We start from the raw sequence: 22,851 nt of genomic DNA, 5'->3' as shown, positions 1-22,851 counted from the left end.
CAAAAGCTATTACTTAAAAGCTCTTCCTAAACAGCAAACACTATTATTCATGTGATTGTTTTGTCAGTGTGTATATCGTTGTTGTTGTTAAACCATAACGTAATTTTCTTCTTTACCATCCACCTTATTTGTGTTCAATTTTGGCAAAAACAGATAAAACGGATTTCATTTCTATTTCCGGTTAAAGGCCAACGATGAGGAATCAAAACAATATACAGCCAGAAAATAACAACAATTTTAAATGCCAGCAGGATGTTGCAAAAGAATCGTAATAAGCAATGAAACGAAATTGAAAACACATTTTTTTTATAAAATTAAAGATTTATAAGATTAAATCGTTTTTTGGCCTTTCAGTCACTAAGAGATTAAGTTTTTTAAATAAATGGTTATTGAAGAAATCTTCTATTAATGATTTTATATTTTATTGTAAATAGTACAAATCCAGTTAGTTATATTTGTTTCACGGTAAATAATCCTTTTTTTTTGTTAACGAAATCAACACATCATCTTTTGTAAAACAAGAAAACAAGGATTTCGTTTCTGTTTCTTAAAATCTATTGTATAATAAGGTTTTTGTTGTTATTTTATCTAACAATGTTGTTTTTATTTTCAACTTTCACCATTGTTAGTTATCATTATGAAAATTTTAAATATAAAATTTAACTTTAACATTGACTCCAGGATAAATGTTGTAAAGAAAACAACTTTTACAAAAATCTAGTTTTTTTCTTTTTAGTGAGTGAGTCGAAAAACAATAGATTCTATATCATCGTGTTTTTTGTTTGTTTTTCATGGTAAACAATACAACAAAAACTTCTTTCAGATCTAAAGTTTGTTTCATAGTGCTTCTTCTTCGTTTTGAACTTTTAACCCTCAAACCTTTTGGAATAAAATTATCTGCAACATGTTTAAATTTTAAAAATATTGACAAAGTGACATCTATAAATCAAAATATTTGATATTAGACTAGCAATATGTTCTAACATTTTCTAACATTCAACATTTTGTATAAATATTTTTAAAGTTCTAATTCAGTTCTAATTCAGTTCTAGTTCAGTTCTAGTTCAGTTCTGGTTCAGTTCTAATTCAGTTCTAGTTCAGTTCTAGTTCAGTTCTAGTTCAGTTCTAGTTCAGTTCTAGTTCAGTTCTAGTTCAGTTCTAGTTCAGTTCTAGTTCAGTTCTAGTTCAGTTCTAGTTCAGTTCTAGTTCAGTTCTAGTTCATAGTTCAGTTCTAGTTCAGTTCTAGTTCAGTTCTGTTCAGTTCTAGTTCAGTTCTAGTTCAGTTCTAGTTCAGTTCTAGTTCAGTTCTAGTTCCAGTTCTAGTTCAGTTTCTAGTCAGTTCAATTCTACTTCAGTTCTAGTTCAGTTCTAGTTCAGTTCTAGTTCAGTTCTAGTTCAGTTCTAGTTCAGTTCTAGTTCAGTTCTAGTTCAGTTCTAGTTCAGTTCTAGTTCAGTTCTAGTTCAGTTCTAGTTCAGTTCTAGTTCAGTTCTAGTTCAATTCTATTCAGTTCTAGTTCAGTTCTAGTCTGTTCAGTTCTAGTTCAGTTCTAGTTCAGTTCTAGTTCAGTTCTAGTTCAGTTCTAGTTCAGTTCTAGTTCAGTTCTAGTTCAGTTCTAGTTCAGTTCTAGTTCAGTTCTAGTTCAGTTTCTACAGTTCTAGTTCAGTTCTAGTTCAGTTCTAGTTCAGTTCTAGTTCAGTTCTAGTTCAGTTCTAGTTCAGTTCTAGTTCAGTTCTAGTTCAGTTCTAGTTCAGTTCTAGTTCAGTTCTAGTTCAGTTCTAGTTCAGTTCTAGTTCAGTTCTAGTTCAGTTCTAGTTCAGTTCTAGTTCAGTTCTAGTTCAGTTCTAGTTCAGTTCTAGTCAGTTCTAGTTCAGTTCTAGTTCAGTTCTAGTTCAGTTCTAGTTCAGTTCTAGTTCAGTTCAGTTCAGTTCTAGTTCAGTTCTAGTTCAGTTCTAGTTCGTTCTAGTTCAGTTCTAGTTCAGTTCTAGTTCAGTTCTAGTTCAGTTCTAGTTCAGTTCTAGTTCAGTTCTAGTTCAGTTCTAGTTCAGTTCTAGTTCAGTTCTAGTTCAGTTCTAGTTCAGTTCTAGTTCAGTTCTAGTTCAGTTCTAGTTCAGTTCTAGTTTAGTTCAGTTCTAGTTCAGTTCTAGTTCAGTTCTAGTTCAGTTCTAGTTCAGTTCTAGTTCAGTTCTAGTTCAGTTCTAGTTCAGTTCTAGTTCAGTTCAGTTCAGTTCAGTTCAGTTCTAGTTCAGTTCTAGTTCAGTTCTAGTTCAGTTCTAGTTCAGTTCTAGTTCAGTCTAGTTCAGTTCTAGTTCAGTTCTTTCAGTTCTAGTTCAGTTCTAGTTCGTTCTAGTTCAGTTCTAGTTCAGTTCTAGTTCAGTTCTAGTTCAGTTCTAGTTCAGTTCTAGTTCAGTTCTAGTTCAGTTCTAGTTCAGTTCTAGTTCAGTTCTAGTTCAGTTCTAGTTCAGTTCTAGTTCAGTTCTAGTTCAGTTCTAGTTCAGTTCTAGTTCAGTTCTAGTTCAGTTCTAGTTCAGTTCTAGTTCAGTTCTAGTTCAGTTCTAGTTCATCTAGTTCAGTTCTAGTTCAGTTCTAGTTCAGTTCTAGTTCAGTTCTAGTTCAGTTCTAGTTCATTCTAGTTCAGTTCTAGTTCAGTTCTAGTTCAGTTCTAGTTCAGTTCTAGTTCAGTTTAGTTTCAGTTCAGTTCTAGTTCAGTTCTAGTTCAGTTCTAGTTCAGTTCTAGTTCAGTTCTAGTTCAGTTCTAGTTCAGTTCTAGTTCAGTTCTAGTTCAGTTCTAGTTCAGTTCTAGTTCAGTTCTAGTTCAGTTCTAGTTCAGTTCTAGTCAGTTCTAGTTAGTTCAGTTCTAGTTCAGTTCTAGTTCAGTTCTAGTTCAGTTCTAGTTCAGTTCTAGTTCAGTTCTAGTTCAGTTCTAGTTCAGTTCTAGTTCAGTTCTAGTTCAGTTCTAGTTCAGTTCTAGTTCAGTTCTAGTTCAGTTCTAGTTCAGTGGTTTTAGTTAGTTCAGTTCTAGTCTAGTTCTATTTCAGTTCTAGTTCAGTTCTAGTTCAGTTCTAGTTCAGTTCTAGTTCAGTTCTAGTTCAGTTCTAGTTCAGTTCTAGTTCAGTTTCTAGTTCAGTTCTAGTTCAGTTCTAGTTCAGTTCTAGTTCAGTTCTAGTTCAGTTCTAGTTCAGTTCTAGTTCAGTTCTAGTTCAGTTCTAGCTCAGTTCTAGTTCAGTTCTAGTTCAGTTCTATTTCAGTTCTAGTTCAGTTCTAGTTCAGTTCTAGTTCAGTTCTAGTTCAGTTCTAGTTCAGTTCTAGTTCAGTTCTAGTTCAGTTCTAGTTCAGTTCTAGTTCAGTTTCTTCAGTTCTAGTTCAGTTCTAGTTCAGTTCTAGTTCAGTTCTAGTTCAGTTCTAGTTCAGTTCTAGTTCAGTTCTAGTTCAGTTCTAGTTCAGTTCTAGTTCAGTTCTAGTTCAGTTCTAGTTCAGTTCTAGTTCAGTTCTAGTTCAGTTCTAGTTCGTTTCTAGTTCAGTTCTAGTTCAGTTCTATCAGTTCTAGTTCAGTTCTAGTTCAGTTCTAGTTCAGTTCTAGTTCAGTTCTAGTTCAGTTCTAGTTCAGTTCTAGTTCAGTTCTAGTTCAGTTCTAGTTCAGTTCTAGTTCAGTTCTAGTTCATTCTAGTTCAGTTCTAGTTCAGTTCTAGTTCAGTTCTAGTTCAGTTCTAGTTCAGTTCTAGTTCAGTTCTAGTTCAGTTCTAGTTCAGTTCTAGTTCAGTTCTAGTCGTTCTTCTAGTTCAGTTCTAGTTCAGTTCTAGTTCAGTTCTAGTTCAGTTCTAGTTCAGTTCTAGTTCAGTTCTAGTTCAGTTCTAGTTTCAGTTCAGTTCTAGTTCAGTTCTAGTTCAGTTCTAGTTCAGTTCTAGTTCAGTTCTAGTTCAGTTCTAGTTCAGTTCTAGTTCAGTTCTAGTTCAGTTCTAGTTCAGTTCTAGTTCAGTTCTAGTTCAGTTCTAGTTCAGTTCTAGTTCAGTTCTAGTTCAGTTCTAGTTCATTCTAGTTCAGTTCTAGTTCAGTTCTAGTTCAGTTCTAGTTCAGTTCTAGTTCAGTTCTAGTTCAGTTCTAGTTCAGTTCTAGTTCAGTTCTAGTTCAGTTCTAGTTCAGTTCTAGTTCAGTTCTAGTTCAGTTCTAGTTCAGTTCTAGTTCAGTTCTAGTTCAGTTCTAGTTCAGTTCTAGTTCAGTTCTAGTTCAGTTCTAGTTCAGTTCTAGTTCAGTTCTAGTTCAGTTCTAGTTCAGTTCTAGTTCAGTTCTAGTTCAGTTCTAGTTCAGTTCTAGTTCAGTTCTAGTTCAGTTCTAGTTCAGTTCTAGTTCAGTTCTTGTTCAGTGCTATTTTAGTTCTAGTTCAGTTCTAGTATAGTTCTATTTCAGTTCTAGTTCAGTTCTAGTTCAGTTCTAGTTCAGTTCTAGTTCAGTTTCTAGTTCAGTTCTAGTTCAGTTCTAGTTCAGTTCTAGTTCAGTTCTAGTTCAGTTCTAGCTCAGTTCTAGTTCTAGTTCATCTAGTTCAGTTCTATTTCAGTTCTATTCAGTTCTAGTTCAGTTCAGTACAGTTCTAGTTCAGCTAGTTCAGTTCTAGTTCAGTTCTAGTTCAGTTCTAGTCCAGTTCTATTTCAGTTCTAGTTCAGTTCTGGTTCAGTTCTAGTTCAGTTCTAGTTCAGTTCTAGTTCAGTTCTAGTTCAGTTCTAGTTCAGTTTTAGTTCAGTTCTAGTTCAGTTCTAGTTCAGTTCTAGTTCAGTTCTAGTTCAGTTCTAGTTCAGTTCTAGTTCAGTTCTAGTTCAGTTCTAGTTCAGTTCTAGTTCAGTTCTAGTTCAGTTCTAGTTCAGTTCTAGTTCAGTTCTAGTTCAGTTCTAGTTCAGTTCTAGTTCAGTTAAAGTTCTAGTTCAGTTCTATTTCAGTTCTAGTTCAGTTCTGGTTCAGTTCTTCAGTTCAGTTCTAGTTCAGTTCTAGTTCAGTTCTAGTTCAGTTCTAGTCAGTTCTAGTTCAGTTCTAGTTCAGTTCTAGTTCAGTTCTAGTTCAGTTCTAGTTCAGTTCTAGTTCAGTTCTAGTTCAGTTAAAGTTCTAGTTCAGTTCTAGTTCATTTCTAGTTCAGTTCTAGTTCAGTTCTAGTTCAGTTCTAGTTCAGTTCTAGTTCAGTTCTAGTTCAGTTCTAGTTCAGTTCTAGTTCAGTTCCAGTTCAGTTCCAGTTCAGTTCTAGTACAGTTCTAGTTCAGTTCTAGTTCTGTTCTAGTTCAGTTCCTGCTCAATTCTAGTTCAGTTCTAGTACAGTTCTAGTTCAGTTCTAGTTCAGTTCTACTTTATTTTTCTTAGTATACTTGTCTTTTATAAAATGAACATGTTTTATAATCATATTTTTCGTTGCTACCATTAACAGACAACAAACAACTACAAAAACTACATTTTGCATTTCGAATTGTCTTTATTATGGCTGCTGTTGCTGTCATGATGCTAAGTTTTATGTAACTGTTACTGCAGGATAAAAAATAATCTAACAAAAAAAGTGGAAAAAGTAGTATAAAAACACAATTTTAGCGAATCATTTCCACAGTCATAATTTTCAACGTCATCTTTAAGATGCTTAAACTCATCATCACGTTTTGTCGTAACAGCAAAATCGAGTAGTGACTGTATCTTGGAATATTATTTGTACGTTTGTCACATCCTGATGACACAAGTTTAGATTGCGCAACAGTTCTTTTAAAAGTTCGTTTTCAGCATACTTTAACTATTGCTACTACGAGAAGTAAAATAAGCATCCTTCCTTCCGTTTGCTAGAGATGATAATTGTAATTTTAGTTTCATTTGCATTTAGTACCCAAAAAGTAGTTACTGTCACTGTAGTTAAATATTTTCTCAAAATTGTTTCTTGATTATTTTAACTTTTGTTATTTTTTAGTTTTTGGAATTTATTACACTTCTAAGTTACATGTGCACAACAATTTTCTGTACCCCATGCATTTAAATCCCTTCAAATCTTCTCTGTAACCTGCCGCTTTAGTCAGCCATCTGCTCTCTAATACCTGCTACTTGTAGATACAAATGTATGACTGTACGATGATTTATTATACGTTTTTGGAGAAAAGATAAAAAAGTCGTCTCTAGAGTAGGGGTTCCATTTTTGGGTGACAAATCTTTAACAAACTGGTCTTGTCACGCAAACATTTTATTTTGTTTTTGAACTTTTTCTCGGTATGTATATACAATAGAAGTGGGGATTTTGGGGTTGGGTTGTATGAAATGACATGCATAAATATAAGCTGGTAAAATGACATTAAAAATCTTTGGGTTTTAAATTTTAGGGTTGTCAAGTTTTTTCTTATTTTTTTGCTAATTTCTTTTTGAGTTTCTGGGTTTTGTTATTTCCTTATTTGTTGAAATATCGATTTATTTTATTTATTTTGTTGTTTCTTATTTGTTTGTTATTGAGGAAGTTTAGAAAAACCATATGCGGAAATTTTGCTTTGTGCATAAATTATACTCGAGGGTGTTTCCTAGAAATTGTTTTTTTTATTTTTAAAGCGATTTATTTAGGATTGAATTAATTTAAATAGAAATGAAACATGTTGTGTTTTTGTATATTAAAAATATATCTATATTGTTTATAGTTCAAAGAAATCAATTATCCATTTGGTTTTACATAAAATTTGTTTAAACGATTAAATTTTATGTAGCCTATTGAAGCAGAAACAGAAAAAACTGGTTAATTTGCATAATGTTAAACAAATTAATAACTAACTATCCGTAATACGTTTATAATGATCTTACTAATTTATACCTTTATACATTTGATTTATTTTGAGATAGCCCTTTTTTCAAAGGAAAATATGAAAATGAAAACATTTATTGGTAAAATAAAACTGACTTTATTTCCGGAAATGAATATCGAATTCCCATTTTTTAAACAGATTCCCATTCAGATTGTCATATTTAACAATAGTAAAGATAAAAATTTTATAAAAATAATAAAAAAAAAATTAAATTAAAAGGGGGAATAGCAGTTATTTCCTTCAAAAATATTCTGTTTTCTAGCAGTGCTTTCGATTTGGTTCTAGTTCAGTTCTAATTCAGTTCTAGTTCAGTTCTAGTTCAGTTCTAGTTCAGTTCTAGTTCAGTTCTAGTTCAGTTCTAGTTCAGTTCTAGTTCAGTTCTAGTTCAGTTCTAGTTCAGTTCTAGTTCAGTTCTAGTTCAGTTCTAGTTCAGTTCTAGTTCAGTTCTAGTTCAGTTCTAGTTCAGTTCTAGTTCAGTTCTAGTTCAGTTCTAGTTCAGTTCTAGTTCAGTTCTAGTTCAGTTCTAGTTCAGTTCTAGTTCAGTTCTAGTTCAGTTCTAGTTCAGTTCTAGTTCAGTTCTAGTTCAGTTCTAGTTCAGTTCTAGTTCAGTTCTAGTTCAGTTCTAGTTCAGTTCTAGTTCAGTTCTAGTTCAGTTCTAGTTCAGTTCTAGTTCAGTTTAGTTCAGTTCTAGTTCAGTTCTAGTTCAGTTCTAGTTCAGTTCTAGTTCAGTTCTAGTTCAGTTCTAGTTCAGTTCTAGTTCAGTTCTAGTTCAGTTCTAGTTCAGTTCAGTTCAGTTCTAGTTCAGTTCTAGTTCAGTTCTAGTTCAGTTCTAGTTCAGTTCTAGTTCAGTTCTAGTTCAGTTCTAGTTCAGTTCTAGTTCAGTTCTAGTTCAGTTCTAGTTCAGTTCTAGTTCAGTTCTAGTTCAGTTAGTCAGTTCTAGTTCAGTTCTAGTTCAGTTCTAGTTCAGTTCTAGTCAGTTCTAGTTCAGTTCTAGTTCAGTTCTAGTTCAGTTTCTAGTTCAGTTCTAGTCAGTTCTAGTTCAGTTCTAGTTCAGTTCTAGTTTACAGTTCTGTTTCAGTCTAGTTCCAGTTCTAGTTCAGTTCTAGTTCAGTTCTAGTTCAGTTCTAGTTCAGTTCTAGTTCAGTTCTAGTCAGTTCTAGTCATTTCTAGTTAGTTCTAGTTCAGTTCTAGTTCAGTTCTAGTTCAGTTCTAGTTCAGTTCTAGTTCAGTTCTAGTTCAGTTCTAGTTCAGTTCTAGTCAGTTCTAGTTCAGTCTAGTTCAGTTCTAGTTCAGTTCTAGTTCAGTTCTAGTTCAGTTCTGTTCTAGTTCAGTTCTAGTTCAGTTCTAGTCAGTTCTAGTTCAGTTCTAGTTCAGTTCTAGTTCAGTTCTAGTTCAGTTCTAGTTCAGTTCTAGTTCAGTTCTAGTTCAGTTCTAGTTCAGTTCTAGTTCAGTTCTAGTTCAGTTTAGTTCAGTTCTAGTTCAGTTCTAGTTCAGTTCTAGTTCAGTTCTAGTTCAGTTCTAGTTCAGTTCTACTTCAGTTCTAGAATATATATCTTTGACATGTGTTAAAACACATGTTGCGCAACATTTCTGATTATTTGTTTATTAAGAAAAGAGGGGAAAAGTAAGGATGTTTCTAATGAAAAATATTTATTTGTTTGCAGTCAATATTGAATTGGGAAATATATTTTTAGCAATATGTTGCTTCAATAATGTACTTTTGTTGGCAACTCTACTTTTAAGTCCTTTTTTTGCCATTTTTTCCTCATATTATTGTTGGTTTCATTTTCAACTTATCTTTTGAATTGTAATTGAACGTACAAAGTTTCAAAAAAAAAAAAATTCGTCGAAAAAATGCAAAACATTTCTCATTTACAAGTGCAAATTCAAGCAGATCAAATAATGGGAATGTGATGGATTTATTTTTGCTGTCTTTCTGTCGTCTGAAAGTTTAAATTTACATAAAGAAATCTAGCAACTTGTTGTTGTTGTTCTGTGTATATCATTACTAACAGTTAAGTACACCATGAACGTCAGATATAATTGCAGTGTAAAGTATTTTATACGATTTCACACAAACATCATTTTACACATCATTTTTAATTCTGTTCTGGTATTTTGTTATGAAAATGATTTCAAATGAAAATACAGAAAAATAAATTTACATTTTTATTTATTTCTTTTATATGACAACTGATGATTGTAAAATACAGATGCATAAATATATTCATACCTTTTGAACAGACAGACGGACGGATAGCTAGACAGACAGATATACCATTATAAAAAGTTTAATAAACTGAGTTACAATAAAACTGTTAGATTTGAATTGATTGATAGATAATTAAGTTCTATTCATAGAGTATTTGATGGGGTTTTTTGGATATTAAAAAGGGATAAGATATACTATCAATAAATTGGTCTAGCTTTTTAGATGTTATAAATTTATATTTAACTACTATTTACATATCCCTGTTTAAATGTTATTCCTGTCCACTGTATATCAAACACTTTCTGCGTCTGCCTAGAAAATAGGACCTGGTGGTCATGCACGTGCAAAATCTAATGTGACAGTAATCGTTAAATAAACAAGAACACCTTTTTTTGAAAATTTGTTTTTATATAAATGAACAAAAACCAAAAGTTTGTCATCTAAATAAAATTTGACAAATTTGCAAAAAGAAAAACGTGTCATAAATCATGAGATAAAAGAAAAATGACATTAACAAATTGCTTTTAATGTTGTATGACCACACTCACCTGGAAACCCAATAAACTCCAAACCTCTTTATCGGATGAAAAGACACAGGCTGTATAATTGTGACCATGAAACTGATAAATTCTCACCGAATGAGCCAAAGCCACTGGTATCGCTGTGGTTATAATTAAAATCCAAGCTAAAATTATCGCTCTAAGAATAAGAAAAATAAAAAGGGAAAATTATTCAAATTAAAACATTTTCTATTTAAATTTCACTTACAGTGTGGCATTTCTTTCCGTTCTCAGTGACATACTTGTCACCGGGTGTACTACGGCCAAAAAACGATCGAATGACATGAGCACTAGCGTATAAACGCTACAATGACACGTCACAACAATCATGTATTGAACGAATTTACACCAAAGATTTCCAAAAGGCCATTCTGGCAGCACATAGTCTGTTGCTGTAAAGGGTACACAGAATATAACAAATAATATATCCGAAACAGCGAGATTTATGATTAGCAGATTTGTTGTCGAGCGCATTTGTTGATTTGCTACAACCACTGGAATGGTAATTAAGAGAAATAATCGAAATTTTAGTAAAATTATTTAAACTTGAAAAATTTTTTAAATTCTAATCAGGAACTTGTTGCGGTAAGCTGTGCAACAACAAAAGTACAGTGATGATTAAATTTTGTCATAATCATTAACACTAGCTTTTGCTTTACCAACATGTTGTTAAGAGTATTTCAACATTTTCATGTTGGGCAGCATGTTGTTATACTTATTTTAACACGTTTAATCAAATCGTTTATAGAATAGTCCATAATCTTCTAATAGACTATAGTCTAGGCAATTGTCTAGTCTATAGTCTAGTCTATAGTCTAGTCTATAGTCTAGTCTATAGTCTAGTCTATAGTCTAGTCTAGTCTATAGTCTAGTCTATAGTCTAGTCTGTAGTCTAGTCTATAGTCTAGTCTATAGTCTAGTCTATAGTCTAGACTATAGTCTAGTCTATAGTCTAGTCTATAGTCTAGTCTATAGTCTAGTCTATAGTCTAGTCTATAATCTAGTCTATAGTCTAGTCTATAGTCTAGTCTATGGTCTAGTCTATGGTCTAGTCTATAGTCTAGTCTATAGACTAGTCTAGTCTAGTCTATAGTCTATAGTCTAGTCTATAGTCTAGTCTATAGTCTAGTCTATAGTCTAGTCTATAGTCTAGTCTATAGTCTAGTCTATAGTCTAGTCTATAGTCTAGTCTATAGTCTAGTCTATAGTCTAGTCTATAGTCTAGTCTATAGTCTAGTCTATAGTCTAGTCTATAGTCTAGTCTAGTCTAGTCTATAGTCTAGTCTATAGTCTAGTCTATAGTCTAGTCTATAGTCTAGTCTATAGTCTAGTCTATAGTCTAGTCTATAGTCTAGTCTATAGTCTAGTCTATAGTCTAGTCTATAGTCTAGTCTATAGTCTAGTCTATAGTCTAGTCTATAGTCTAGTCTATAGTCTAGTCTATAGTAGTCTATAGTCTAGTCTATAGTCTAGTCTATAGTCTAGTAGATAGTCTAGATAGTCTAGTCTATAGTCTAGTCTATAGTCTAGTCTAGTCTAGTCTATAGTCTAGTCTATAGTCTAGTCTATAGTCTAGTCTATAGTCTAGTCTATCTAGTCTATAGTCTAGTATAGTCTAGTCTATAGTCTAGTCTATAGTCTAGTCTATAGTCTAGTCTATAGTCTAGTCTATAGTCTAGTCTATAGTCTAGTCTATAGTCTAGTCTATAGTCTAGTCTATAGTCTAGTCTATAGTCTAGTCTATAGTCTAGTCTATAGTCTAGTCTATAGTCTAGTCTATAGTCTAGTCTATAGTCTAGTCTATAGTCTAGTCTATAGTCTAGTCTATAGTCTAGTCTATAGTCTAGTCTATAGTCTAGTCTATAGTCTAGTCTATAGTCTAGTCTATAGTCTAGTCTATAGTCTAGTCTATAGTCTAGTCTATAGTCTAGTCTATAGTCTAGTCTATAGTCTAGTCTATAGTCTAGTCTATAGTCTAGTCTATAGTCTAGTCTATAGTCTAGTCTATAGTCTAGTCTATAGTCTATAGTCTAGTCTATAGTCTAGTCTATAGTCTAGTCTATAGTCTAGTCTATAGTCTAGTCTATAGTCTAGTCTATAGTCTAGTTTATAGTCTAGTCTATAGTCTAGTCTATAGTCTAGTCTATTGTCTAGTTATAGTCTAGTCTATAGTCTAGTCTATAGTCTAGTCTATAGTCTAGTCTATAGTCTAGTCTATAGTCTAGTCTATAGTCTAGTCTATAGTCTAGTCTATATTCTAGTCTATAGTCTAGTCTATAGTCTAGTCTAGTCTATAGTCTAGTCTATAGTCTAGTCTATAGACTAGTCTATACTCAAATTAAACTAGTTTTTAGCAAACTAAAGTTTTATTAAAATCAAAAACGCTTAGGGGCCCGTATTTATGATTTTAATAATACCCATGGCTGCTGCCCTTGTACATGTATTGCTATTAACTAGCAATGTTTGTTTAATTTAAAGCTATGTTTTTGGCACAAGTATCTTTATTGTATTGTTCTGATCCAACCTAAACTGTTGTGATCCAACCTAAACTGTAATGTAATGTTTCACAATAAAACCCACTTCATATCACTTGTAATTCGCTTTAAAATTTTTAAATCGTTTAACAAATTTAACAATTTTTTCAAATGAATTTTAACATTTTGATTTAAATTAAACTTGTTGTCATTTTCAGTTAAAATTATTTCAAGCAACATTAACACTAAACAAAAAAAACCGTCAACATTATTTCAATACACAATTAATGAGGTGTTTTGGACGGCATTCATTACATTGATTATTCAATACTCTTTTGCCTTATTTCTATTCAAATTCAAATGATTCAATAACTTTTGTGTTGAAAATGTTAACGATTTGAATTTGTATTGCTGTTGAAGATAGTAAGTATTGATGTGGTGCCTGTCGATAATGTTGCTATTGGGATGTGTTAATGATGTGTTTTGATCCCATTACAAATACAAATGATGCGCATATAATTATCATAAGCTAGAGTAAATATAATTTTCATATCCTAGAGAAAATATCTCTTGTTGTGGAAGTTAATGGTTAAATGAGTTGGCAAAAAAATCGAGAAAAACAAGTCATAAAAAACAGAAACTTTTGTTTTGTTACAAATGTGTATTTATAAGGAATGAACGAAAAACAATGTTATTAAGATTTAAGATAAACTATATTAAAAATATAGTTATATCAAGTGGAAGGAGTGGGGTTGATAAATTGTTAATTTAAATTGTTTTGGGCCTAGTGTAAAATGTTTTCAGTTGCTTGGCCGCCGAAATTGTAAACAAGTTAATAAACTTTTTGGTAAATAAACAGCTATTGGGTATTTCATAATGCTTGGAATGAGTTTCAAAATTTCTAAAGAAACTTTTATAAGATTCATTTTGAACTTGTCATTTTTTAAATTTAATATTGTGAACTTAATTAATGATTCAGCATTACATTTAAATAAAGAAATTGAAAATCCAGCAATATTAGTTTCTATTTAAAAGTCATTTTCCAAAATGTTGCCTGATGTTGCAGAAAAGGCCAGACTCTTGTTTCTGTTTAAATTAGTAAAATTTCATTAACTTTTTCTTTTAGCTTGAAACTCTCTTAATATGACTTTAGTTTTCAAATCATAAACTTCATAAGAATAACGTTTTAATAATGTTGCCAGCAACATGTTGCTGATAAAAATATAAATTTATTTTAACTAATTTTTTGTTAATTTCAAGCTTATAAACCTTTAAAACTTAGTCAAAATTGTTTTAAAATATAGCCAGCAACATGTTGCTACAACAACAAAAATAAATAAAATTATTTGTGTAGAAAAATAATTCGCAAAATAACATAGTTGGTTAAAGAGTTTTTTTTTTAACTTCGTGGTTAAAAATGTTGAGCAATATTTCTATAATAACATTTTGCCAGATGTTGCTGAAACCTACAAGACTTGTTTTAAATAATTGAAATCAAAATTTAATTTTAGTTTCACAAATATATTTAAACTTTAATTTTCATATTTTAAAGTGTATATGTAAATCATATGCCATTTTAAAAAAAGCTGCTAGCAACATGTTGCTGCTAAAATATACATTTATTTTAACGAATAGTCTATAAATTTTATGGCAGAAAATTAGTTATCAAAACAACAAATTTTGTCTCATTTTTTAACTATGAATGAATCAAAACATTCTTTTGCTACTTTGTTTACAACATGTTGTCAAATGTTGCTGAATCCTATAAGGCTTTTTTTCTAGTTTAAATAATTTAAATCAAATGTTTATTTTAATTGTAAACTTTTAGAAACTGTATAAGCAGGTCAAAGGCTACTACTATTACAAAATATTTCCAGCAACATGTTGCAACAAAAATTATCAATATTTTTTAATTATTTTCTAAAAATAGTTAAAAAATCTTTCGCAAAACCAGTAAATGTGTTTCATATTGTTTTACTTTTATAACTAAGAGCTGTCAACATTTTTATGACTTTGTTGACAACATGTTGCCTGTTAATATTTCAGCTTTATAAGCAGATTAAATAATATTTTTCAAAATTAATTTCAGTTATTAGCAAATCAAATGCTTTTATTTGAAATCTCTCTAGCAACATGTTGCAGTACATTTTTAATTTAAACACCTTTTATTTAATTGAAAAATTTAAAGTCAAAAGAACAACAAATTTGTTTAACAAAAAGTTGTTTTATTTAAAGAGCAACATGTTGGGCAACATTTTTATTACAGTCTTGCCAACATGTTGAAGTACACTTTTCATTTGAAGACATTTTCTTTAATTAGAAAATTGAAGGGAAAATTACAGACCTGGGCGATTTCCATTAATTTTGCATTAACATTAAATTAAAAAAAAATTAATTTAATGTAAAAAATATTGCATTAACATTAAATTTGTAAAATTTAATGCATTAAATTTCCATTAACATTAAATATTTTTGAATTTAATGCATTAATTTTACATTAACATTAAATATTTTTGAAATTAATGCATTAATTTTGCATTAATATTAAATATATGTGAATTTAGTGCATTAAATTTACATTAACATTAAATAAGCAATAAAATTAATGCATTAATATTCCATTAACATTAATATATATCAAAATTGATAAACATAAATAAAAATATAGCACAAAAGACCTCGATCAAACTAAATACAACTAAAATTAAATAGGTTAATGTCCTTTCTAATAACTCTTATATTCCATTCAAACTTGTGTGTCTTAAATATGATATTTATATAAGATTCCACAGACAAAAACTATAAAAGGAATATCTGGGAAGTGATACTATTCTTCTAATATGTATTATCGAGTATAGGACTTATTAGGAAGGACTTTAAAACATTAAATTTTACTTGAATTCAGTTAGACCGAGGTCTTTAGCGCTGTATTCTTATTTTTATAAATTATTTTATACATTAATGTTAATGGAAAATTAATGCATTAATTTTATTATTTATTATTTAATGTTAATGGAAAATTAATGCATTAAATTCAAAAATATTTAATGTTAATGTAAAATTAATGCATTAATTTCACAAATATTTAATGTTAATGTAAAATTAATGCATTAAATTTAAAAATATTTAATGTTAATGCAAATTTAATGCATTAAATGTACCCATGTTAATGTTAATGCAATAAACTTGCATTAACATTAATTTTTTTTAATGTAGAAAAAATTGTTAATGCATTAACACATTTAATGCATTTATCCCAGGTCTGGAAAATTATAATAAATTTGTTTTATTTAATAAGCAACATGTTACTTAACATTTTTATTACAGTCTTGGCAATATGTAGCTAAAAATTTAAAAAAGTAAAAAACCTATTAAAATTTTTAGTACTAAAAATTTATTGTCTTTAAAAATTTAACACAAAATTTTTGTAGTGTTGCTCTCAACATTTCTAGATTTTATAAATTTTCATTTTCAGAAAACTCTTCTTTAATGTATTTACCACACCCTGCTTAATCACATATTTTTTCCCTTCAATCTGATATCTTCCGATAACTTTTGTTTTCCTATTTTTCAATTTCCTTCTATCTCTCTCTCTCAGTATTACAATTATAGTTATTATTCTCACTCTTTCAATCATCAGTATTCTGCAACATCATCATTTAGCCAACATGTGGCAGTCATTTCGTTGTCCTCCTCATCTTACAAAAGACACACACACTAACAGTTAAAACACTAACAAATAATAAATAAGTGATAAAACAACAAAATCGAAAAAAAAAAAACGCAAATCATTTTACAAAGACTTTGTTTGGTGGCCTGTTGTTGTTGTCGCCAGCGTCATAGTCAACAGCTCCTTCCAATTACGTTGTTCAAGAAATTCTTTGTTTTTTTGTCATTGTTTCAAATTTCTATTGTTACTGGAGATGAGATGTTGCATGGTTTTTTACAGGCGGCTATTGTTTCTATCGAATCAGAGATGGGCTTAATATTAAATTTAGTTTTAGGTGCAAAGCAGCAAAAAAAGGATGTAACTACTTTTTAAAGTCATTGTGTTCCCATGGCTGCTTTAGATGTTTGTTATTACTGTTAACTACTGAAGTGTATATATCTTTTGTTGTTTTAATTTAAAATTTTATTTTTGGCACAAGTATTAATATTAAAATGAGCCAACAACATCATCGTCATCATCTTCATACCCCTGCCAGAACTTCCAACCATTCAAACTTTCTTTTTCATTGTTTCCAACAACCAACAGGCGTTTGTAATTAGTTACTAATTTATGTATTGTTTTCAGTTAAATGAACTGAATTGCGCTTGAATGAAAAAAAAAAAGAAAAATGGAAAAGGATTGTTCATTGTTCCTGCTTGCCATACATATATTTTGGCAGCCTTTTAGTCGTTTTCTGTTGTTGTTTTGAGTTAGAACGTATGTTAAAGGCCCCTAGGTGCCAAGTGACTAATGAACATGTGCTAAGGTATTGTACCCTAAGAGATTTACATTTTTTATAACATTTTATAAAAAAAAAACTTGGCTGACATCAACACAATTAATTTTTGCTGTAAAGCCATATTTTTAACTGTTTCCTTTAAGTATGGCGCCCATTTTTAAAACATCTGTTATATGTTTTCTATTAATAGAAAATATTGTTATAAAAAATACAATGGCTTTTAAATATTTTAAACAATAAATTGCCAATTTACTACAAGACTGGCGTAATTCAAAAATAGTCGTTTCGGAAGTAATGGCTTTAAATGTTTAATAATATTGATGTTGTTACGTTTACAATCGTTCTCACCCCGACATAACATCAATGACGCCTTTTGGATTATACCAGTCTTGAGGATCAATCCGTAGGTTATTAATAAACAAACAAAATCTTTTAAAGAAAAGTTGTCTCAATTTGATTCCCAGCTCATTTTTTTCAGAGAACTTTTTATCCCACAACTTGATTTTCTACACAAAATTTTATATAGACTATTTTGTCTATATTTTGTATTTTGTCCCAAATAAGATTTTCTAAAGAACATTTTCTGCCAAAAGAAGATATTTTATAGAAAAATTGTTAGTCCCAAACAAGATTTTCTATAAAAAACCTTTGTCCCAAACAAGATTTTCTATAGAAAATGTTTGTCAAAAGTAATTTTCCTGTAGAAAATGTTGTCCCAAACTAGATTTTCTACAGAAAATTTTGTCACAAACTAGTTTTTCTATAAAGAATTTTGTCCCAAACTAGATTTTCTATAGACACTTTTGTCATAAACTAGTTTTTCTATAGAAAATTTTGTCCCAAACTAGTTTTTCTATAGAAAATTTTGTCCCAAACTAGATTTTCTATAAAAAGTTTTATCACAAACTAGTTTTTCTATAGAACATTTTGTTCAAAACTAGATTTTCTATAGAAAATTTTGTCACAAACTAGTTTTTCTGTAGAGAATTTTGTCCCAAACTAGATTTTCTGTAGACAATTTTGTCATAAACTAGTTTTTCTATAGAAAATTTTGTCCCAAACTAATTTTTCTACAGAAAATGTTGTCCCAAACTATATTTTCTACAGAAAATTTTGTCACAAACTAATTTTCTATAGAAAATGTTGTCCCAAACAAGATTTTCTATAGAAAATGTTTGTCAAAACTAATTTTCCTGTAGAAAATGTTGTCCCAAACTAGATTTTCTATAGAAAATGTTGTCCCAAACTAGATTTTCTATAGAAAATTTTGTCACAAACTAGTTTTTCTGTAGAGAATTTTGTCCCAAACTAGATTTTCTATAGACAATTTTGTCATAAACTAGTTTTTCTACAGAAAATGTTGTCCCAAACATATTTTGTCGAAAATTTTGTCACAAACATGATAATTTATAGAAAATTTTGCCCCAAACTTGATTTTCTATAGAAATTTTTGTCTCAAACTAGATTTCAACTTTCTATAGTAAACGTTGTCCCAAAGACTGTTTTTTCTATAAAAAATTTTGTCTCAAACTGTTTTTCTATGAGAATTTTGTCCCAAACTAGAATTTCTATAGAAAATTTTGTCCCAAACTAGTTTTTCTATAGAAAATTTTGTCACAAACTAGTTTTTCTTTAGAGAATTTGTCCCAACTATAGAAAATTTTGTCCCAAACTAGATTTTCTATAAAAAATTTTGTCCCAAACATATTTTGTCGAAAATTTTGTCACAAACATGATAATTTATAGAAAATTTTGCCCCAAACTTGATTTTCTATAGAAATTTTTGTCTCAAACTAGATTTTCTATAGAAAATTTTGTCTCAAACTCAACTTTCTATAGTAAACGTTGTCCCAAAGTCTATTTCCTAAAAAAATGTATGTACCAAACTCATTTTCCTATAGTAAACATTCCATCAAACGAGATTTTCTATAGTAAAGTTTTTCTCAATAAATTTTTAATTTCTTTATAATACAAGGTTCAAAAATTGAAAAATGTCATCAACCTTGCCATTCTTTACCTTTAAAAATAAAACCCCTTTGATTGACTGCAAGTTAAATCAAATATTCCATCCGTGGTATTTTAATCGCTTTTTCTCAGCCAATTTACAGAAAGGGGCATGAACCAGAGCATATAAGAAAAGTGAAGAGACTACATTATTAGATACTGCAGCATTCAGTCAAATGAAATGATGACTAAATTTCCACTTGATCGCCTTTTTCGTGTTTTCAAGTGTTTGTGTGTCAAAGACAGACACAAACGTACATACCAACAAAAAAGGAGGAATCAGTCATTTTAAAACATTTCATTAAGAACTTAGAGACGAATGACTGGGTTTCACTAACAAACTGACAAAATGCTAAAGTACATACTTCTACAAAATTGTATATTTACACACATATACGTACATATGTATGTACTTTTGAAACATATAAATGTATGCATATATGTTTGTGATGCTTCTAGCTTAAAATCATACAATGACAGTGTGACGCCTTAGTTACTGACTGACAGACAGACTGGTTGACAATCATAAGAGTACAAATTTGTCTAAGTTACCGGAAATTACAAACAGACAGCTAACTTTGAATGTTGTAACATTATTCCATGTATGTATGTATGTACTATATTAAAGTTCATATTCCTCATTCGTACTGTGGCTCGAACTTTGTAATTTTCTGCATTTTTTTTCTCTGTGTGGCATCATTATAAAGTACAACGAGTAGTAAGTAGTTGTGTTAAAGTGACAAGAAGACAAGTTGACAAAATTCAAAAAGAAAAACTATTATTATTTGTTTTTTTGTTTTGTTTGGTTTATTAGTCTCTTCTATAGTACACTTACAAGGACACAGCATTTGATAAATGACTGGATACGTTTTTTTTTTCTTTTTTTATATTTGGTATGGCTTCTTGAACGCGTTGGTTGGAAACAATTTTTTTTGCGGTTTTATTTTCTCTATTTTAATGAACTACTACTATTTTACTGTATAATTAACTTTTTATGTAGGAAATTTGAAATAATGAATGAAAATTAAAAACAATTTTGTTGATAATTGCCAGCATTGTTAAGGTAATTAGTAAAGAAAACATAGAAGTTGTCGTTAAATTTAAATTAAACTTTAAAAAATATTCTTCATTTATCTTTATGTTTATAAATAAATAGTTAGTATAAGACTGTTTAATACAGATTATCACTAAAATTCAATGCTTTAGCTAAGTGGGTTAACTGGTATTGCAACATCATAAAAACGGTGCAACAAATTAGTTACAAACTAGTAGGGATTATAAAGAAACATTAAAAAAACATCCCCATCAACATGAAAACAACAACTTGCTACTCACTCACGCAATAACAAAGTGCAAACAACAGGAAACGAAACTAGAACGACTACATAACAGAATAAACGACAAAACAAACGATTATTATTATAAAAAAAAACAAACACCCACAATGGATTATTACTCAGTTGCACATAAATGCAAATAAACATAAAAACTATTTTTACTCTTTATTAATTTTCCTCTTTCTTGCCATTTCGTATGAAAACTAACTTACAATTGGCAACACTGTTGACCACACACAAACACCCACATTTAAGTAAAGACATTTTGTTTGTGTATTTTTGCGGAAGTATGTGGGAATGCATTATATACTCATCGTGCAACAAAAGCACAAATACACGTCTATTCTAAGAGTAAAAGAGAAATATTTTTGTTTCTATATTTGTAGTAGAAAATGTGAAACAAATCATAAGATTAGAAAGAATAAATTTTATATTTTGTCACAAAAATTTTCCGTCCCAAATATTTTCACAAAACAAAAATTTCAACCGAAAATTGATGTTGTAAAAAACAAAAAAACATTTTGTGTTAAAATCCATCCATCTATAGATGTCCTAAGCATGATTTTTTTATAGAAAATTTTGTCCCAAATATCATTTTCTCTAAAAAATATATCCCAAACTGGATTTTCCACATAAAATTTCAACGCAAATAAGATTTTGTAAAGAAAATTTTGTCCCAAATAAGATTCGCTGAGAAAATTGTGTACCAAACATGATTTTCTATAGAAAATTTTGTCCCACATAAGATTTTCTGTAGAACATTTTGTAAAAAAAACATTGTTTTTCGATAGAAAATGGTGTTGCAAATAAGTTTTCCCATAGAAAACATTGTTCCAAACATGTTTTTCTATAGAAAATTGTGTCCCAAACATGTTTTCTATAGAAATTTTTGTCCCAAACATGATTTTCTATAGACATTTTTGTACCAAATATGATTTCCTACAGAAATTTTTATACCAAGTATGATTTTCTATAGAAAATCTTGTCCCAAACTGGATTTTCTATGGAAATTTTGTCCCAAATGAGATTTTCTATAAAAAAATGTTGTCCCAAAAAAGATTTTCTTTAGAAAATTGTGTACCAAACATGATTTTCTATAAAAAAATGTTGTCCTAAATATGATTTTCTATGGAAAATTTTGTCCCAAAATATGTCCAAACAAGTTTTTCTAAAAGAAATTTTGTCCCAAACTGGATTTTCTAATGAAAATTTTGTCCTAATTAAAAATTTTTATAAAAAATGTTGTCTCAGACATAATTTTCTATAGAAAATTTTGTCCTAAACATGATTTTTTACAGAAAATTTTGTTCCAAACAAGGTTGTCTATAAAATATTTTGTCCCAAACAGGGTTTTCTATAGAAAATTATGTCCCAAACATGATTTTCTCGAGAAAAATTTTCCCCAACTGGATTTTTTATAGAAAACTTTTTCATAGAACCGATTTTCTACAGAAATTTTTGTCTCAAGCAGGATTTTCTGTAGAAAATATTTTCCTAAATATGATATTCTATAGAAAAATTTGTCCCAAAATTAATTTTCTATTAAAAACAAGTATTTTTATAAAAATTGTTCCAAATTCGATTTTCTATAGAAAATATTGTCCCAAATAGGATTTTCAGTAGAAATATTTGGCTCCAAATATGATTTTGTTTAGAATATGTTGTCCCAAACTCAATTTCCTATTGAAAATTTTTACCCAAATAAGATTTTATATAGAAAAATTGTTTCTCAAACTGGATTTTCTATAGAAAATTTTGTCTCAAGCTAGATTTTCTATAGAAAATTTTGTCTCAAGCAAGATTTTCTATAGAAAATTTTGTCTCAAGAAAGATTTTCTCGAGAAAATCATGTTATAGAAAATTTTGTCTCAAGCAAGATTTTCTATAGAAAATTTTGTCTCAAGCAAGATTTTCTATAGAAAATTTTGTCTCAAACAAGATTTTTTATATTAAATTATCTCTCAAACAAGATTTTTTTCTATAAAAAATTTTGTCCCAAACTAGATTTTCTGTAGAAAATTTCGTCTCAAAGCAGTATTAACTATAGAAGACTTCATTTCAAACACGATTATCTGAACGAAGTTATTTTCAATAAAAAATATGTCCCTATTTCTTTAAAATGTTGATAATGTACTTAAAAAAACAAACCCCTTCTTTTTTCCATTAACCTTTCCTTATATGTATTTGCCATTTGGTTAATAACATTAAATGTAATGTATTTATGTATGTATGTATTACCTTTGTATGTACAGCATACAAATATACATACATAGATAAAAACTGTACATAAATTCCCAAATTGAAATAATTCCTTTGGGGTCATGTACTTGGCGAATATGTACCTACATATGTTCACATCCGTAGCATTCTCAGCCACAGCTACATCTCCGTACCTGTCGGCATTTCTATTCATTCATCTAACAATGATTTGAAGCTCATTTCACATGCCTTCTGTCAATGGGGGAGGGCTGGCAACCTTGAATGTATAATTTTTCTAGTATATTTTTTCTCTTTAATGTTTTTGTTTTTATTTCTTCCTTTTCGTTTTCAATTCGTTTTCTTAAAATGTTCTTCGTATTCTGACATGAGCTAAAGTGTTCCACTCATACAAAAATATTTGCATTGTTTGTGTTCTTTTCAATGTTATGTTGTTATTGTTGGTAGAATGTTTGTGGTAATATTGTTTAAAGGATGAAAAGGAGGAGGGGAGAGAGGTAAGCAGCATTGAGAAGAGACTCTTATTTAAATTGTACTTAGAGTTTACAGTTACTTTAAAGCAACAGTCGTTGAAAATATTCATGAATATATATGTCTGTATGTCATTCGTTTCAGACCAGTGGTATTCCCATTAGGGTATTGTCTAGGTTGTGTGGGGGAGGCAGAGAGGGAATGTAAGTGTGTCTGTATGTATGTAGAACATATTAGCAACAATGCACAGCCATGTTACTGCACACAAAAGAATAAATAAATACAAATATATAAAATTCCTACACAGACTCATTTCAACATTCCAACATTTAT

At 29.8% G+C, this 22,851-nt stretch overlaps 1 protein-coding gene across 1 annotated transcript in view; it reads right to left on the bottom strand.

The window, feature by feature from the left end:
* Window positions 1-9,555: 9,555 nt before the first annotated feature.
* LOC119603602 (allatostatin-A receptor-like) overlaps window positions 9,556-22,851 on the bottom strand; it is a gene marked incomplete at its 3' end in the record, with an annotated part of 109,838 nt that continues 96,542 nt past the window's right edge. The window contains exons 3-4 of the mRNA XM_037955678.1: window positions 9,776-10,061; window positions 9,556-9,706 (exon numbers count right to left, since the gene is read on the bottom strand). Of these exons, the coding sequence (XP_037811606.1) occupies window positions 9,556-9,706; window positions 9,776-10,061 (437 nt within the window). The remainder of the gene's footprint in view (window positions 9,707-9,775; window positions 10,062-22,851) is intronic.

This window comes from Lucilia sericata, unplaced genomic scaffold (genome assembly GCF_015586225.1).
Source record: "Lucilia sericata isolate MDLA Ls3-8-SP2 unplaced genomic scaffold, ASM1558622v1 Contig000314F_arrow, whole genome shotgun sequence".
Classification (NCBI taxonomy): domain Eukaryota; kingdom Metazoa; phylum Arthropoda; class Insecta; order Diptera; family Calliphoridae; genus Lucilia; species Lucilia sericata.
The sequence above is the reverse complement of the archived record's forward strand: the minus strand, read 5'-3'. Positions and strand labels throughout refer to the sequence as shown.